This window comes from Thamnophis sirtalis, unplaced genomic scaffold (genome assembly GCF_051295495.1).
Source record: "Thamnophis sirtalis isolate CommonGarterSnake01/CBP01778 unplaced genomic scaffold, rThaSir2_p1.2 scaffold_1, whole genome shotgun sequence".
Taxonomy (NCBI): Eukaryota; Metazoa; Chordata; class Lepidosauria; order Squamata; family Natricidae; genus Thamnophis; species Thamnophis sirtalis.
In genome coordinates, this window is record NW_028261381.1 from 175107846 (window position 1) to 175127801 (window position 19956).

At 45.8% G+C, this 19956-nt stretch overlaps 1 protein-coding gene across 2 annotated transcripts in view; it reads left to right on the forward strand.

The window, feature by feature from the left end:
* Positions 1 to 305: 305 nt before the first annotated feature.
* HDGFL2 (HDGF like 2) overlaps positions 306 to 19956 on the forward strand; it is a 38377-nt gene continuing 18726 nt past the window's right edge. For both annotated transcript variants that reach the window (XM_087703354.1, XM_087703355.1), the window contains exons 1-5: positions 306 to 465; positions 14461 to 14537; positions 14658 to 14796; positions 15762 to 15962; positions 19135 to 19251. In XM_087703354.1, the coding sequence (XP_087559480.1) occupies positions 394 to 465; positions 14461 to 14537; positions 14658 to 14796; positions 15762 to 15962; positions 19135 to 19251 (606 nt within the window). In that variant the 5' untranslated portion in view covers positions 306 to 393. The remainder of the gene's footprint in view (positions 466 to 14460; positions 14538 to 14657; positions 14797 to 15761; positions 15963 to 19134; positions 19252 to 19956) is intronic.

Below are 19956 nucleotides of genomic sequence, written 5' to 3' on the forward strand. Positions count from 1 at the left end.
AATGAATAAATAAATAAAATAAAATATAGACGCCCCGCCCCTCAGTGCCTCCTTAAGCCCCGCCCTTTGCCCAGCCTCCCGCTCTCCCCTGCCTCTTCCAGCCAATCCCGTCTTCGTTCCCCGCAGCTGCTCCCACCCCGCCTTTTTTCCTTCCCTCCGCGAGCTCCGATTGGTCAGCAGCCAGGGAGCGCGAGGCGCGCGTGCCGCCACCCCGCCGGCCAATCAGCCGCTCCGGCCGGGCGGCGTCGGCGCCGAAACGACACCGGGGCGGGCCAATGAGGCGCCGACAAGCGCGTGTCCCGCCTTCCTTCCCCTCCAGGCCGGCGGCCACGCCCCTCCCGGTTGCCTGGCGAAGCCTGAGGCCTGGCCGGGGCCTGCTCGCCCGTCGCCGCGATGCCGCACGGCTTCAAAGCCGGAGACTTGGTGTTCGCCAAGATGAAGGGCTACCCGCACTGGCCGGCCCGGGTGAGTGAGAAAGGCACGGGGAGACGGGCGGAGGGGCGGGGGTGGCATGGGAAGAGCCGTCGCCTAGCAACCGCGCCCTCCCCCTCCCTCGTGGCGGGGGGCGTCTCCCCTCGCCTCCCTCGGAGTGCGCCCTCCACGTGACTCACGGAGGGGGGGGCAGCCCCCTCTGCTCCATGGGGGAGTCCCATCCTGGGGGGCTCTGATAAAAGGGGGGGAGGGGGAAGCTTTGGGGCCCACCACCACGTCTTTGCTAATGCCCCCCCCCAAAATCAGGAGGCTTGGCAGCAGGAGGGGAGGGGGTGCGTGGGGGTCGCCCCCCCTTTGCAAATATTGTGCAAAACATTGTGCAAATCTGCAGGCTCTTGGGTTAAACCCCCTGCTTAGCATGCACGTTTCGTGCGGGGGTGCAATTACGGGGGAAGGCGTGCAAACGCATCCCAGCTTCCTTTCGGCCTGGGCCTGGGTCGTGTTTTCGTGCAAGGATAGAGAAAAAAAAACAAAGAGCCCCCGCCCCCGTGGTTGTGCATGCAGGTGCAAGGGATACGGTTGCCGGCTCTTCTGTAGCTGCAAGATACCTCTTCGACTTGTCCTTGCCATTGGGTGCATGTTTTGTGTAGTATATATATATGTGTGTGTTTGTGTGTGTGTGTGTGTGTGTGTGTGTGTGTGTGTATAAATATAGAGGAGAACCTGTGGCTTAGTGGCTAATACAACTGCCTAATATGTAATACAGTCTATGTTCGATTCCCAGTAAGGGTATGGCTAGCTGATGAGAGCTAAATAGCTTGAAATAGATCTATACTAGTCTCCCTTTATTTATCAGCACAAATGCAACACACACACACACACAATATATATATGCTTTGCACATACACCCTATAGACACTATAAAGCACTGCACCCTAGAACAGGGATGGCAAACCTTTTTTGCCTTGGGTGCCAAAAGCATGCGCATGCGTGCTATTACATGCCCATGTGCGCCCACACCTGTCATTTAATGCCCCCCGGCTCTGTGCCCCCTGTGCATGCGTGCATGACCCCCCTCCTCTCCGCTGCCCCCCCTCCTCTCCGCTGCCCCCCCTCCTCTCCGCTGCCCCCCCTCCTCTCCGCTGCCCCTCCTCCTCTCCGCTGCCCCCCCTCCTCTCTGCTGCCCCGTGCATGTGCGCATGGCTTTTTTTAGAGCTTGGGGATGGTGAACACCGTTTGTCTAAAGGGGTATAAGGTTTCCTGCTTCAATAGGGGTTGGAGTAAAAGCAGCGGTGGGTTCCTCTCCCCGTCACTACCGATATACGCTGCTCACTGGGCCGGGCCTCCTGATCGTGCACGTGTGCTGTGCATGCATGTGCACTCCGCCTCCCCTGTGATACCCAGCTGCTTGTGCAGGTCCCCCCACCCTGGAGGCCCTCCAGAGGCTGTAAACACCTTCCCAGGGCTTCCGCAAGCATGCACGCTGGCGCTGAGCTTTGGCAATGGCTTGTGTGCCCGCTGATATGGCTCCGCGTGCCACAGGTTTGCCATCACGGCCCTAGAAAATCTAATCAGAAAAACAATTTTATGCCCTGAACACCATCACTCTGCTAAACAAATAATTCCTTCACCACTGTCAAAATATTCACTATTAGTCTTCTCATCGTTCCTATCACCCATCTCCTCCCACTTATGATTGCAGGACTGTTAACTTTGTGGCTTGTATCCTTACGGTTTATATTGGTTGTTTCCTAGTATGATTCGATTGCTTATTTATACCCTATGGGTATCATTATGTGTCGTACCTTATGATTCGTGACACAATGTACACTGAGAGCATAAACACCAAATTCCTTGTGTGTCCAATCACACTTGGCCAGTAAAGAATTCTTATCTATCTATCTATCTATCTATCTATCTATCTATCTATCTATCTATCTATCTATCTATCTATCTATCTATCTATCTATCTATCTATCTACCTACCTACCTACCTACCTACCTACCTACCACTTTTTCTCTAAATCTATCATCTATCTATCTATCTATCTATCTATCTATCTATCTACCTACCTACCTACCTACCTACCTACCTACCTACCTACCTACCTACCACTTTTTCTCTAAATCTATCATCCATCCATCCATCCATCCATCCATCCATCCATCCATCCATCCATCCATCCATCTATCTATCTATCTATCTATCTCTATAATTTGAATGAGAATATTCTTTATATTTGTGAACAGGTAGTGGTTTATATGTTTGCAGAGGGATACTAACTGCTATTGCTACTACCTTACTAACTACACTTAATTCACTTAACAATTGAGGCAAGAAATATCGTAAAATGTTAAAACTCAGGGAACAAATATCTCACCTAACAACAGAAATTTTGGACTCAGTTGTGGTCGTAGGTCGAGAACTACCTGTATGTTTGTGCATTAAAGCCAATTTGTTGTAGCGATTAAGACACTGGCCTAGAACCCAGGAGACAATGAGTTCTAGTTCCAGCTTAGACATGAAAGGCTGCTGGGTGACTGGGTCAATCATCAGGAGATGGTGAATGCTAATCCTGCCTTAGGCACAAAAGCAACTGGGGAGATTTGTGCCAATCTTCAGCAGATGTTGAGTTCTAGTTTCTCTTAGCATCAAAGGCAGCTGGGTGACTTTGGGTCAGTCCCCCTCTATCAATCCTCACGGGATTATAATGGGGAGAAATAAAAGGAAGAAAGATTATGTATGTTGGCCATCTTGACTTACTTATAAAGTAGTGAAGCCAGGATAAAAACTGAGGACTATATACAGTACACTGTGTAGACACACTCAAAATATATACATTATATATACTAGTCTCCCTTTATTTATTTATCAGCACAAATAAAAAAACACATTATATATGTATGTATATACAGAGAGAGCATAAAAGGTAAAGGTTCCCTCACACGTATGTGCTAGTCCTTCCCGACTCTAGGGGGCGGTGCTCATCTCGGTTTCAAAGCCAAAGAGTCAGTGCCATGACTCAATGCTAAAGGCGCACGGAACACTGTAACCTTCCCACCAAAGGTGTTCCCTATTTTTCTGCTTGCATTTTAACATGCTTTCAAACTGCTAGTTTGGCAGAAGCTGGGACAAGTAATGAGAGCTCACTGCGTTACGCGGCACTAGGGATTCGAACTTCCAAACTGTCGAGCTTTCTGATCGACAAGCTCAGCATCTTAGCCACTGAGCTACCGTGTTTAATAAAAAGGGCTAGGGGGTGACATGAAAGCAGCTTTCCAATATTTGAGCGGTTGCCACAAAGAAGAGGGAGACAAGCTATTCTCCGCAGGGCAAGAAGCAATGGATGGAAACTAATCAAGGAGAGAAGCAGCTTAGAACTAAGGAGGAATTTCCTGACAGTTGAGAACAATCAATCAGTGGAACAACTTCCCTCCAGAAGGTGTGGATACTCCAACACTGGAAGTTTTTAAAGAAGATGTTGGATAACCATTTGTCTGAAGTGGTGTAGGGTTTCCTGCCTGAGCAGGGGGTTGGACTAGAAGACCTCCAAGGTCCCCTTCCATCTGTTTTCTGGTCTTAGAATATATATGATGTCCAGCACTAAATAATAGCTGTAGGTTCCTTCTGGCCCAAGCATCAGGCCAGTGCTAACCCACACGAAATGTCAAGGGCTCCTGCTGGAGCGTGGAAGAGTCACCTGCCTTTGTGTCCAGGGGTAGCTGTTGTGGTCCAGCAGGAGCCGTTGGAGCTGCCAATGGACTCGGATAGCGAGGACCCCTATGAGTCTGCTATGGAAGATGTGGAGGACCCTGGGCAGGGTTCCGACTCAGAGCAGGGATCAGAGAGGCTGGTTGGCCACCAGGAGGCGCCTGAGGCATGGAGCAGTGGGGAAGATCAAAGGGAGTTTGTCCCAGACGCCAGGCAACGAAGGGCGGAGAAACGGAGGCAGCAGTTACGGAGACAGACTCATAAGAGATAATCCAGCCCAGGTGGTTGTGGCTTGGCCCCTCCCAAGAGAGTATATAAGAAGAGACTTTGGGAGGAGTCCTTTTGCAGGACACAACCGTTCGTACTAATCTGGGGAACTCCTTCTCTGGTCTGCCTTGTGTTCCCGTGTCTGTTGGCGTCTGGGTTGCTGCCAACATCTTGCCAGTGAGTCGTGTCTGGGCTTTCAGCCAACAGGATTATAATTGCTGTGAATGAAGAGTGGCAAACAGCTAAGCCTGTGTCTGCGTTCATTACCGGACGGAGGGGGGGGGGCAGAACAGGTAGCATAGTCCATGGTCTTGTAACCAAAGAAGTGTTGACTTTCTCTTGCATTGCCCCATGGTTTCAATGGCTCTGTCAGTCTTCTGGCAGTTATATCTGAATACAGAATAACAGAGGTGGAAGGGATCTTGGAGGTCTTCTAGTCTAGCCCCTGCTCAAGCAGGACACCCTATACTGGTGAACCTTTTTGGCACTGAATGCCTAAACTGGACACACATGTGCATGTCGGAAAACCGAACACCAGCTGGCCGGTGTGTGCACAGCTGTTTTTTGGGCTGTTTTCGGGCCATAAACGGCTTGAAAAATGGTCTGGTTTTTGGCCTTCGTTTTTCGGGACGTTTTTTGAGTCTTTTTCAGGCCAAAATCAGCCTGAAAACTGCCCCCCCAAAACAGGCATGCATGCGCCGGCCAGCCGGTTTTGGGGTTTCCGGTGCTCTGGTGCATGCGAAGACCAGCTGGCTGGCGTGCATGTGTGTGGCGGAAACCAGAAGAGCAGCTGGCGACAGCACCCATGCTCCCAGAGAGGGCTCTGCATGCCACCTCTGGCACGTGTGCCACAGATTCGGCATCACGTCCCTGCACCATTCTGGACAAATGGCTCTCTGATCTCTTACCTGTTTCAAAGTGTCCTCTGTGCCAAAGAACAAACAACAAGCCATCTTTAGTTATTCTGTTCTTTTGCTGAAGAAAGCAGGAAGCCGTAAAAGGATTTTTTAAAAAAATCTTTTTTTAAAAATTGAATTGAATTGAATTTATTTCATTTATATGCCGCCCTTTTCCCCGAAGGGGACTCAGGGCGGCTGACAATCCAAGTCAAGGGAAGGGATACAAATAAAGAATAAGAAAGACGAACAAAACAATACACAATTTAAAAAGCACACAACAACCATACCATTCAGGGAGGGGGGGGGGGGCAAAAGCTTTTTAGCCCCAGGCCTGTCGGAATAGCCAGGTTTTAAGGGCTTTGCGGAAGGCCTGGAGGGTGGTGAGGGTTCGAATCTCCACGGGGAGTTCGTTCCAGAGGGTCGGAGCAGCCACAGAGAAGGCTCTCCTCCGGGTAGTCGCCAGTCGGCATTGGCCAGCAGATGGAATTCGGAGGAGGCCTAATCTGTGGGATCTAATCGGTCTATTGGAGGTAATTGGCAGCAGGCGGTCTCTCAAGTACCCAGGTTTTTTTAAATCCACTGGGCTCCTCTGTTAGCCACCACTTGAAGGGTAGGAAGGAATTCCCTGTTTCTAATCTTGTGCTCGGGTTTTATTTACGATTATCCCTGCTGTCACACTCCATGGGATTTTCACAGGGGCGAGTTTAAATGCACATCCGTGCCGTTGCCAGCCCCACTTCTCTTCCCAAAGTCTTAGGCCGTGCAGTCAGTCACAGTAATAAAAGCAATAAATCAGCATCTCTGTCCCAGAAATAACTTATCAGTTTTCTGAGTTTAAATATTTGCCATTTGATGGGAAAGAAATAGCATTAGGGGAAAAAAATTCCGTCTTCTTGCATCCCAGTTTGTTCCTGCTCCTTAATTGCTAGTGTTAGTCTATTCGTTTCTGCACATTCTGATTTTTCCCTAATCATCTTCTCTCCAGTAGGAATCCTTGTCAGCTAGTTCTCTGGATTCCCCTCCCCCCTCTTTCCTCCTTTTTTGGAAAATAATATTTGCTCTTCTCCAGCCACCTGGCCCCACTTTTTATAGGGGGTGGACCAGTGTTGATGGCTTGAAGACGGGAGGACTTCAACTCCCAGAATTCATTCTCCAGCCAGCTTTGAGTTTGAATTGAAATTGGGTTTCAAGTCTTGCAATTGAAGTCCACCCATCTCCATGCCCTCAAGGTTAAGAAACACTGTGCTAGACAAATCACCTCTTTTCTTCCCTACAGGCAGTCCTCGAATTAACAACAGTTCTGTTGTTAAGGGAGACATTTGTGAAATGAATTTTGCTCCATTTTACGAACTTTCTCGCCGCAGCTGTTAAGTGAATCACTGGCAGTCGATAAGAGAGTAACCTGGTTGTTAAGTGAATCTGGTTTTCTCATTTGACTCTGTTTGTCAGAAGGTGGCAAAAACATGACCCTGGAACAGGTCATAAAGAGGAACCCATTGCCAAGAATCTGAATTCTGATGGGATGATGTTGGGGATGCTTTAAAGGTCGTAACTATGAAAAACGGTCATAAGTCACATTTCTTGCTCCAGTTGTTAATGGTCACTAAATGAACTGTTGTAAGTCAAGGACTTCCCGTATCCTTGCAATGCCTTGATATTTTTAGCACTCCTAACAAACCTTTTTGCTCAATCTGATTTTTTCCCTTCATGATGTTAGCCCATAGTTCAGGCTTCCTCATATCATTGCTCTTTTTGTGAATGGACTCTTGGTAATTCTGATTTAACAGACTAACAGATCTGTTCAATCAGATATTAACAGAGTTGGAAGAGGGACCTTGCAGGTCATCTAGTCCAACCCTCCGCTCAAGCCAGAGACCCTACACCATTTCTGACTGATGGCAGTCCAGTCTCTTCTCGAAAGCCTCCAGCGATGAAGCTCCCCCAACTTCCAAAGGCAACTTCTGTTCCATGAGTTGATTGTTCTCACGATCAGAAAATGTCTCCTTATTTCCAGGTTGAATCTCTCCTGGATCAGTTTCCATCCATTATTCCTTGTCTGGCCTTCGGGTGCCTTGGAAAATAGCTTAACCCCCTCCCCTCTGTGGCATATTCCTCTTCTCCCCCTCCCCTGCTTTTTCTTCCCTTTCCCCTCCTTTTCAGGACCTCCTTTTAATGTATACTTAGCACTCCATGTGTGTGTGTGTGTGTGTGTGTGTGTGTGTGTATGTATGTATGTATGTATGTATGCTGGTCTTGTTGTATTTGGGTCTTTTCCCGTGTAAGATTGAGATTGTTTTGGCAACATTTCGGCGAGGTCTCACTCGCCATCTTCAGGCTGGTGTTTTCAGCTTAAAGCGTGGTCGGAGCTGCTGTCTTTCTATAAATCTTGGTGGTGGGGTATGGAGTGCTAGGTTTGTTTCAGTAAGTGGATTGATTGGCTGTGTGGTTGTGTCATGATTGGTAGATTGGTGCTGATTGGTGGTGGCTGTGTGTCCGTTGTTGTTTTGTGTTATAACGGCCTGGGTGGTGGGTGGGCTTGACCACGCTTTAAGCTGAAAATGTCAGCCTGAAGATGGCGAGTGAGACCTCACCAAAACTTTGCCAAGACAATCTCAGTCTTACATGGGAAAAGATCCGAATACAACAAGACCAGCATACCTACACCCGTGAAAATCTACGAAAACAAATACTGTATACTGCACTGTTCAGTAGAAGCCATTTTACCTCAGTACAGTAAAAGCCATTTTAAGGCACCATAGGCTGTATCTTAACAGGAACCACCCTCCCCCCAAAAGGGTGTTAGGGGTGTCTTACCCCCAGAATATTTCTTTCCAGAGAGTAAGTCATCTGTGTACCAAGTTTGGTTGAAATTGCTCAAGGCGTTCAGGCTGGGTTTTGGGCTTAAAGCGTGGTCGGAGCTGCCGTCTTTCTATAAATCTTGGTGGGGGTGTGTGAAGTGCTGGCTTTGTTTCAGTAAGTGGAATGATTGGTCGTGTGGTTGTATCATGATTGGTGTTGATTGGTGTTGATTGGTGCTGGCTGTGTGTCCGTTGTTTCGTGTTGTAACAACCTGGGTGGTGGGTGGGGCTTGTTGATTAGGGCTGGTTTCCAGATGTCTGGTAGGTGGGAGGTATCGTCACGTTTATTCATGTTGTGCGGGAAGCTATTTCGATGGCTTCCATAATTATTCTCTTGTTGAAGTGTTCAGTTTTGGAGATTAATTTGGTTCCTTCAAAATTAATTTCATGTCCTGTGGCTTTAAGGTGCTGGAAAAGGGAGGAAGTTTTTTCTGTTTTTTCTTACTGCGTTCTTGTGTTCTGTGATACCTGCATTTATTCTCCTGTTCATTTGTCCTATATATGTTGCAGGGCAAATTTTGCATGGTATTTCGTAGACTCCTTGGTTTTCTAGCTGGATCTTGTCTTTGGGGTTTCTTAAGATGTTGGCTATTTTTTGGTCAGTGTTGAAGGCCGTCTTGATATTGTGTTTGTGGAGAATTTTGCTAATTTTATGTGTGGTGCCTTTGATGTAAGGGAGGAGGGAAATGCTGTTGTCCTGTTCTGTGTCTCGGTTTTTTGGGGGGAGTCTCCCTTTGGATTAGGTTGGTAATTGTTTGTCTTTGGAATCCATTGGAGATTAATACATTTGTGAGAGTGTGTAATTCAGTTTTCAGGTGGTCTTTGTCGGCTAGGGGTTTGGTTCTGGAGATGAAGGGTCTTGGCTACAGAGTTGATCTGTGCAGGGTGGTGATGGGATTGTGCGTTTAAGTAGCGGTTGGTGTGTGTTTTTTTCCGGTAGATGGTGTGTCCTAGGGAGCCCTTGGGTTTTTTGTAGATTAGGCCGTCCAGAAAGGGAAGTTGGTTGTTGCCAAACGTTGAAAAATGATTTACTCTCTGGAAAGAAATATTGTGGGGGTAAGACACCCCTAAAACCCTTTGGGAGGGGTTCCTGTTAAGATACAGCCTGTTGTGCCTTAAAATGGCTTTTACCGTACTGCTGTAAAATGGCTTCCACTGTACAGTGCAGTGGAGTTGCCATGGTAACGGCTTCACAATACTCCACAAGGCGGCTCCCCCTGGTAAGGGAGAAGATCCATCATTAGAAATTACATTTGGTCTGGGCATTTTACCCCTATAAATAAATATGCCAGGTCATCAGCTAGTCTTTTAAAAAATCCCCACCTGTCCAGAGTCTCTATTTCTATCAACTTTTATTTTTTGGTGTGGATTTATTTTGGGGGTGTTCAAGGCTGCCCAAAATTAGATTCTGAGAAAGGAAAATATGTGTATCTCAGAGCTGAAATGAGAGTCTCTTGGCATCCTTGTCCAAAACCATGTAACATGGGGATAACAATAATGTGTGATAATTATAGTAATTATTAATTATTATTATTTGTGGCATGGATTGTGTTACCTAGTTGGGTAATGAAACGTCCGCCAGAAAGCCACTAAGATAGGAGAGGACGAAGGACTTGCTATACAGCTAGTCCCCCACTTACAACAGTTCATTTAGTGACCATTCAAAGTTACAACAGCACTGGCAAAAGTGACGTTTTTCATAGTCACGACCTTTGCTGCATGTGATCGAAGGGCAGGAGCTTGGCCACTGGCTCATACTTACGACCGTTGCCGTGTCCCCATGATCCCCTCTTGCGACCTGCCAAGTCAAATGGCGGAAGCCCGATTCACTTAATGACCAGGTTGCTAACTTGTCAGCTGCAGTGATTCACTTAGCAGTTGTGACAAGAAGAGGAGGCAAAGCTCACTCAACAAATTTCTCACTTAACAACAGACATTTCGGACTCCGTTGTAGTTGTAAGTCAAGGACTCCCTGTATAGACTGAGAGCAGCTTAACCCTTATTGGTTATCATTACTGTGAATTTATTTAAAAGGTCACTTTTGAAATGGGTTCCCCCCCCCTTTCTCCCCCTTTTTGTAATTCAGGATATTTATTTATATATTTATTTATATTTATATTTTGGGCTTTTATACTCTGTTCGGTTCCACCTCTCTGTTTCCCTCCTATGTAAGAAATGTATTCTGCTTGGTTGTCAGACTCCCCTGGGGCCATGCAGGGGCAACTCTCTAGGCTGTGTTTTGAGTCCCAAGTTTGGTTGAATTCGGAGGTGCGATGTGGTGTAGAAGGCTAATCCTATCTTTGTTATGTAGAGTAAACAAGCTCAGGGCCCCTAATGGCACATTGACAAAGGTGGGGGCTATTAAGAGTGGTTCCACCACAAAAGCGCGTGTGACTAAAGCGCGGTGACAAAACCGCGCCGTCAAAACCGCGCGACAACAGCACGCCGACAACAGCGCGCCAACAGAAGCGCGCTGTAACATAACCCTAAAAATAAACCTAACCCTAAACCTTACCTTAAGTTAAATCGCGCTTCTGTTGGCGCGCTGTTGTCGGCGCGCTTTTGACATCACGGTTTTAGCGCCGCGGTGTTGTCGGCGCGCTTTTGACGTTCGCGGTTATGTCGTGCCACGATTAAGAATGAGTATTTCCTGCCTAAAAAACACGTTTCTCCATTTCTGATGCAGGGAAATGTAACATTCTGCCTTTTTCAATATCTCCCCATGATATTTCATTTTCCTAGGAGAGAGGTGGGTGCTAACTTCCTACAGTTCAACTCCGACTTCCCTTAAAATCAAGGACTCTGCCGTTACAAAGTCATGAGGGTTTTTAAACCACAGGCTCGATTCGTCATTTGTGACCGACAACCTTGAGTTGGGTTGTTGTTGTTGTTTTGGAAAAGTTCTGTCTGATGGTTGAAGCCAGAATGATGACCAAAAAGAATTTCCGGTCAAAACTTCGGAGCGATATCCGAAGCAGAGCCCTGCACGTTTTTGGCAATGCCCCTGTCTTCAAATTTGAAACTCTTCCAGCTTTTAAGGCGGACACTCTTGAATTCTTGAGTCAGATTTTGGAAGTGTTTCAAACTCAGAATCACCCAAACTCAGAGCAGCGCAGGAGAAAAGAAGGATTGGGGTGACGTGATCACTGTTTTAACAGAATAAGAGAATAGCAGAGTTGGAAGGGACCTTGGAGGTCTTCTAGTCCAGCCCCCTGTTCAAGCAGGAGACCCTGTACCATTTCAAACAAGTGGCTGTCCCAGTCTCTTCTTAAAAACTTCTAGTGTTGGCATCCCCACAACTTCTGGAGGCAAGTTGCTCCACTGGTTAATTGTTCCCACTGTTGGGAAATTTCTCCTGAGATCTAGGTTGCTTCTCTCCTTGGTTAGTTTCCACCCATTACTTCTTGTTCTACCCTCAGGTGCCTTGGAGAATAGTTTGACTCCCTCTTCTTTGTGGCAACCCCTGAGATATTGGAACACTGCTATCATGTCTCCCCTGGTCCTTCTTTTCATTAAACTAGACATACCCAGTTCCTGCAACCGTTCTTCATATGTTTTAGCCTCCAGTCCCCTCATCCTCTTTCTTGCTCTTCTCTGCACTCTTTCCAGAGTCTCCACATCTTTTCTACATCGTGGCGACCAAAACTGAATGCAAATATTCCAGGTGTGGCCTTACCAAGGCCTTATAAAGTGGTATTAACCCTTCACGTGATCTTGATTCTCTCCCTCTGTTGATGCAGCCTAGAACTGTGTTGGCTTTTTTGGCAGCTGCTGCACACGGCTGGCTCCTATTTAAATGGTTGTCCACTGGGACTCAAAAATTCCCTCTCCCAGTTACTACTATTGACCCTATATTATACCAGTATCTTCCAATATCTCAGGGGCTGCCATAATGAAAGGAGGGGGGTCAACCTCTTCTCCAAAGCACCCGAGGACAAGAAACAATGGATGGAAACTAATCAAGGGAGGAGGCAAGCTGGAACTAAGGAGGGGGAAATAGTGACTGTTTTTCACGCTTTACGACCGGTGTAGCATTCCCGGGGTTACATGATTAAGATTCAGCCGCTTAGCAACTGACTCACATTTATGATGGTTCCAGCGTCCCGGGGTCTCGCGATCCCCTTTTGCGACCTTCTGACAAGCCAAGTCAACGGGGATAGCCAGATTTACTTTACAACTGTTGTGCTACTAACTTAATAAGTGGTTCACTTAACCACTGTGATTAAAAAAAGGTCACTCAGTCAGGCGCGACTCAATGCCCGCTTTGCTTAACCCACATTCCGGTCCCCATTGTGGTCGTATGTTGAGGACTACCTGTAGTTAGGCTTGGAGAAAAGCTTTTTCCTACATCTGACTAAATGCCATTCTTGCAACTCTGCATACTTGCTTTTAAACTGTCCAAAGATTTGCACACAGCTATGGTGTGAGGCCACGGTGGCTCAGTGGCTAAGACACTGAGCTTGTCGATCAGAAAGATCGACAGTTTGGCGGTTCGAATCCCTAGCGCCGCGTAATGGAAAGAGCTCCCGTTCCTTGTCCCAGCTTCCGCCAACCTAGCAGTTTGAGAGCATGTAAAAAGGCAAGTCTAACTTTGCGCCTTGAGTCATGCCGGCCACATGACCACGGAGACGTCTTCGGACAGCGCTGGCTCTTCGGCATTGAAACGGAGATGAGCGCCGCCCCCTAGAGTCAGGAACGGCTAGCACATATGTGCGGGGGAAGCTTTACCTTTACCTATGGTCTCCCACTGGCTCTTTTTCCTCCAAGAACTTCCTGGGGAATTGAAAAAGGTTGCTCCGTTCCTACATTTGATAATTTCCTTGCATAAACTAAACAGTGAAACAGGAACGCTTTCTATTCCTGCCCTGACGCGCCTCTTCTTCATCTCTGCATCCTGTGAAAAAAAAAACAACCCACACATTTCGGCATTAGCGATTCCAACCTGGAGAATTGAATAATCCTATTTGAATAATTGGATATCGGAACCTTTGTTGGATGTGACTCATCCCAAAGAAGGTTTATTTCTAAGGCAGGGTTCCTCAACTTTTCCCCGGATTGGCAGCCCCGGGGGAGAGGGGGGAAGAGGAGATTTGTGGGGGAGGGGCATGCGCAAGCGGGATCGGGAGCACCCACAATGCTCATGTGAATGGGTCTGCGTGCACACCAGTTGCCCCACTTGTGTGGCCCGTTTGTGAATAGGTTGTGGACCGGTAGTGGGCGGAGCCCCCAGGTTGGGGACTCCTGTTCGAAGGGCAGATTCTGCTCAATTCTGGGCATCTTGTTTTAACAGGAATATATGTATGTATGTATGTATGTATGTATGTATGTATGTATGTATGTATGTATGTATATACTGTATGTGTGTGTGTGTATGTATGTGTATGTGTGTGTATGTATCTATCTATCTATCTATCAATATACACACACAAACACACACACACAAATAAAAAAAACACAAATATAACAAAGGCAACAGTAAAAATATTGGGTTTCTGTCGTGATGGACTCTTGTGACGAGCCGATTGACAGATGATGGAAGCAGTTAGCTTCCTCCCATAATTGGGGCTTACCAGGGGTTGTAAAAATCATATATACATACATACATACATACATACATACATACATACATATATACACATATACATATACATATATATATATATATAGACACACACACACACACACACACACACAGTTATTCTGGCTCCCTCTTATGGCCGATTGAGGAAACGGCAACCAATCACATTTTACAGTATGATTTAAAGAAACAGATACAACATTGTTGCATGATTTATATATTGCCAGCCCAACCGTTAGATTTATATTCCTAACAAGGTTGACCCCCTTTGCGGCAGCCCCTCAAATATTAGAAGACTGCTATCATGTCTCCCCTGGTCCTTTTTTTTCATTAAACTAGAGATTCCTAATTCCAACAACTGTTCTTTATACGTTTTAGACTCCAAATCATCTTTGTTGCTCTTCCTTTCACTCTTCATAGAGTCTCAACATCTCTTTTATATGATGGCGACCGTAACTGGGTAGGATATTCCAAGTGTGGCGAGAAACCAGCTGAGAAGGTCACACTGCTTAGCAGCAGAGTTTCAGGTGTCAATTATGGCTGTTAAGCAAGGACTACCTGCATAGCGTCCACTTCCCTTTTCAGCTCTTTCACCTGTGTGATTTTTGTGTGACACCATAAGCCATGATGCTGGGCTGGTTCCTGCTTGAGTATGGCTGGTCTTTCATTCCGTCTCCAATTTTTATTGACTTTGTCTTCCCCTCTTCTTTCCAGATTGATGACATCGTTGATGGGGCTGTGAAGCCTCCCCCCAACAAATACCCCATATTCTTTTTCGGAACCCACGAGACGTAAGTGCCAACTTGGGGAGGTTCTGCAGGTGACTCCGTGGCGTTAAGCCGGGTGGGATTGCTGTCCCTTTCTCTCCAAACCCTTCCATTTCTTGTTTGCTCTCTGTCTGTATCCCGCAGGGCGTTTTTGGGCCCCAAGGACCTCTTCCCTTATGAGAAGTACAAGGACAAATACGGGAAGTCCAACAAACGGAAAGGTTTCAATGAAGGGTTGTGGGAAATCCAGAACAACCCTCACGCCAGCTACAGCGCACCTCCGGTGAGTCTGACGTGATGCGTTTGGTTGCCCGGCTGTTTTGGCATCAGGTGGCCTGTTCTTTCAGCAGATCTGTATAGCAAAGGGCTGAACTGTGGGACATTCTGGTTGGGGAATTCTGGGAACTGAAGCCCACTTCCTAACCAGGGAATACTGGGAGTTGAAGTCCAGACGTCCCAGTTAGAGAATTCTGGAGTTGAAGCCCACTTCCTAGCCAGGGAATTCTGGGAGTTGAAGTCCAGACATTCCAGCTAGAGAATTCTGGAGTTGAAGGCCACTTCCTAGCCGGGAAATTCTGGGAGTTGAAGTCCAGACATTCCAGCTAGAGAATTCTGGAGTTGAAGGCCACTTCCTAGTCAGGGAATTCTGGGAGTTGAACTCCAGACATTCCAGCTAGAGAATTTTGGAGTTGAAGGCCACTTCCTAGTCGGGGAATTCTGGGAGTTGAAGTCCAGACATCCCAGCTAGAGAATTCTGGAGTTGAAGGCCACTTCCTAGATGGGGAATTCTGGGAGTTGAAGTCCAGACATCCCAGCTAGAGAATTCTGGAGTTGAAGGCCACTTCCTAGATGGGGAATTCTGGGAGTTGAAGTCCAGACATTCCAGCTAGAGAAAATACTGGGAGTTGAAGCCCACTTCCTAGACAGGGAATTCTGGGAGTTGAAGCCCAAACATCCCAGCTAGAAAATTCTGGGAGTTGAAGGTCACACAAGCTGGTTGTGGAATTCTGAATGTCCACAGGTACTGGTTGAAGAATTCTGACAGTAGAGGTCTGCACACTTTGAAGTTGTCAAGTTTGAAAAAACATTGCACAAGACTTCCAGCTGCTGTCATGAATCCGCTTCGCATCTGCCAGGATATTGAGAGACTGAATTCCTCAATTGAGTCCTATCCAGAGGCCTCCCAAAGGCCACCTTTCCCGTCACTACTCTCCTTTTGTCCCTTTCTCTCCTTCCTTAACCTTATAGCCAGTGAGCTCTTCCGACAGTGAAGCTGGCGACATCGACCCCGTCGGAGCGGGAGGAGGCAGCGACGTTCCCGGGGAGGAAGACTCAACCCCAGCCGCCGGTGTCGGGGCAGCAGGGATGACTGTGGAGAAGGCAGAGAGCGAGGAGTCGGACAAAGAAAGCGATCACAGCAGCATGAAAAGGAAATCGTTAGCCACGAAAGTGAGTAATTTCTGGAGGGTGCCGATTGGGAGCAGCGGCACTGATGGTTCTCAGCTTTTTTTACATCTTGACTCCAGGCCGAACCTGATTTGTGGTTGAGAACATGGATGCTAGTTAATGTTGTGGCCCACCAGCGGGCAGTACAGTGAGGAGGTTGGGGAGGAATCTGGGCCAGTCCTGGAGTCCGGGGAAGGCTCAGACGAGGGCTCTGTGTCGGAGGCAGAGAGGGGACCAGGGCTGTCTGACAGTTATCAGCTGCTTTCAGAGTCAGACATCAGTGAGGCAGAAGAACAGCTGGAGCCTGTTCCCAGTGTGCGCATGCACAGAGTTGCCAGACGAAGGGAGGAGCTAAGGAAGAAGGGTTGACTTGGAAGTGAAGTCACAGGTGGGAGGTGATTGGCTCCCTCCCACAGGAAATAAAAGAGGAGTGAAAGGGGAGGGGGCTTTTTGCAGGAAACCGTTTGGTCGTTCGTTCGATTCATTTCAGGAGTGTGAAGATCTGCCTGTGAATCTCAGAGACTCTGTGCCCAGTCTCTCCTGGCACAGGAGAATATTCACATGGGGCTTTCTAAGATAGATAAGGTCTGTGGTCATAAATATTCCTTTGAAAGACTGTGTTGCCAGGCCTTGGCTGAATGTGAATGTGAGGAATTCACATTCGTTTAATAAAAGGGGTTTTGTCAGGACCAGGACTTGGAGATCTATATGGATATGGTTGCTGATTGATGGTGGAGAAATGCTGGAATTTTTTTGCACCCTTTTTGGTGTGTCGGTTGCCTCTTTTGCTTAGTCTGTAGACGTTGTTCACCTCTGTTTATCCGTTGATGGTTGATTTGTCAGATTCGCTTCTAGAAATCCCCTGGCATTTTTGGAGTTGGCCGGTCCCATTTCCCCCCATTGAAACTAGGGTTAAATCAGTCTTATCTGTTGTGAAATTAAAATAACTTACGTCCTGCCTCCTGACTGCCAATTGGCCTTCATGGATGCGTCTCCTGCCAGTCTTCTGCCTCTTTGTCATACACAGTGCCCGTTGCAATCCTTAACATTGTATGTTTAGATTTAGATTTAGATTTAAAGTTTATTTATATGCCGCCCTTTTCCCTGGGGGGACTCAGGGCGGCTTACAACTTAAAAAGGGGGGGGGGGAGACAAACTTTTAACATATAAGACAAATACATAATTAAAACACAACATTCATACTATTCGGGCGGGTTGTAGTGTTAACCCCAGGCCTGACGGGATAGCCAGGTTCTGAGGGCTGTGCGGAAGGCCTGGACGGTGGTGATGGTACGAATTTCCACGGGGAGATCGTTCCACAGGGTCGGAGCTGCCACCGAGAAGGCTCTCCTCCGCGTAGTTGCCAGTCAACATTGACCGGCAGATGGGACTCGGAGGAGGCCTAACTGGTGAGATCTAATAGGTCGTGTGGAGGTAATTGGCAGTAGGCGGTCTCTCAAGTATCCAGATCCACTACCATGGAGGGCTTTATGGGTGGCAAGTAGCACCTTGAAGCGTACCCGGAGGTCGACAGGTAGCCAGTGCAGCTCGCGGAGGATAGGTGTTATGTGGGTGAAACGAGGTGCCCCCACAATCGCTCGCGCGGCCGCATTCTGGACTAGCTGAAGTCGCCGGATGCTCTTCAAGGGCAGCCCCATGTAGAGCACATGCAGTGATGTTGTAGATGACTCCAGTTTTTTTTATTATTATTATTTTAATTATGGGGTTGCTGGATGTTTCGAGGAGCTTTAGTTGCCTTGTGTGCTACGCCGATTCCATGTGGTTGTGGTAGTCTATTTGTGGTTTCTGAGATATTCCTGACGTATGGCAGTGTGTAATTCTATTTAGGGTTTGTGTTGGTCGTGCTATATTAGGTTGAGTGACACAGGCACGTCAATGCACACACACAATCTTAGGAGGCTGTTAAATATGGGGGAGGCCCACAAAAGTTAAATTAGAATTAAAACCGTGGAAGTTACCGTCTTTCCCACGGCGCCCGAGTTTTGCAAAACAAGAGTCTCTTTACTGTGGGGCTGTGCCCGGCCTTTTTTGATTCTCTCACAGTGGGAATATTTGCTTGGGATCCTCAGGGGTGGCCCTGCGGGAATTTTAATTATGTATTCCTGACACACTTTGTCTCCACTCCGTTCCTGCACGGAGTTAAGTAGCAACGCAGGGAGTCGTTTGTGATTTGACTGGCCAATAATAGGTAAACCTCAACCACAATTCATTTAGCGGCCATCCGAAGTTACAGCAGCACTGGGGGGGGGGATGTGAAGCGACTGACAAAAAGAGGAAATAAATAAAATAAAGGAAATACACACATAAATAAATAAAAGAAATACAGGAAATAAAGAAATAAAGGAAATAAAGAAATAAAGGAAATAAATAAAGGACGTGAAAGAAAATGAAATAAAGGAAATAAATAAATGAAATAAATAAATGAAATAAATGAATAGAGGAAATAAATAAATGAAATAAATAAATAAATAAATAAATGAAATAAATAAAAAGAGGAAATGAAATAAATGAATAGAGGAAATAAATAAATGAAATAAATAAATAAATAAATGAAATGAATGAAATAAATGAATAGAGGAAATAAATGAAATAAATAAATAAATGAAATAAATAAATAAAATAAATGAATAGAAGAAATAAATGAAATAAATAAATAAATAAATAAAAAGAGGAAATAAATAAATAAATGAAATAAATAAAAAGAGGAAATAAATAAATGAAACAAACAAATAAATGAAATAAATAAAAGAGGAAATAAATGAAATAAATAAATGAAATAAATAAATGAAATGAAATAAATGAATAGAGGAAATAAATAAATGAAATAAATAAAAAGAGGAAATGAAATAAATAAAAGAAATAAAGGAAATAAATAAAGAAATGGAGGAAATAAATAAATGAAATAAATAAATGAAATAAATGAAATAAATAAATGAAATAAATAAATGAAATAAATAAATGAAATGAAATAAATGAATAGAGGAAATAAATAAATGAAATAAATAAAAAGGAAATGAAATAAATAAAAGAAATAAATGAAATAAATAAAAGAAATAGAGGAAATAAATAAATGAAATAAATAAAATAAGGAAATAAATAAATTAGGCCATCTGATGCGGTGTCTGATTGTATTCCCTCGCTCCCGTTCTTCTAGATGCCGGTAGCAAAACGACCCAGGAAATCTTCGAGTGACCTTGAGCAAGCCAGCGGTTCTCCTTCGGAGGAGGAGAACTCGGAAAGCTCTTCTGAGTCAGAGAAGTACAGTGACCAGGTGGGGGTTTGTGCGCGTAGCCCCTGCGCTTGCGACCTCGGGAGTTATGTTAGGGAAGGGGAAGCAGTAGCAAGGGCGCTTGGATTCTTCATAGCACTTCACAGTCCTCTCTGAGGGGTTTGCAGAGTCAGCAACCTGCCCTCCCACAATCTGGGTCCTTGTTTGACCAACCTCTAAAGGATGGAAGGCTGAGCCAAGCTTGAGTCGTCAGGGTTGAACTCCTGGCAGTGGGCAGAGTTTGCCTGCAATGCTGCATTCTAACCACTGCGGGGAGATAGATAGATGATAGATAGATAGATAGATAGATAGATAGATAGATAGATAGATAGATAGATAGATAGATACATAGATACATAGATACATAGATACATAGATACATAGATACATAGATACATAGATACATAGATATAGATACATAGATACATATAGATGGATGATAGATGAGAGAGATAAATTATGATAGATAGATAGATAGATAGATAGATGATACATAGATACATAGATACATAGATACATAGATACATAGATACATAGATACATATAGATGGATGATAGATGAGAGAGATAAATTAAGATAGATAGATAGATAGATAGATAGATAGATAGATAGATAGATAGATAGATAGATAGATATAGATGGATTAGATAAAGATAGATAGACAAACAGACAGATAGATAGATGAGAGAGAGTGAATGATAAATAAT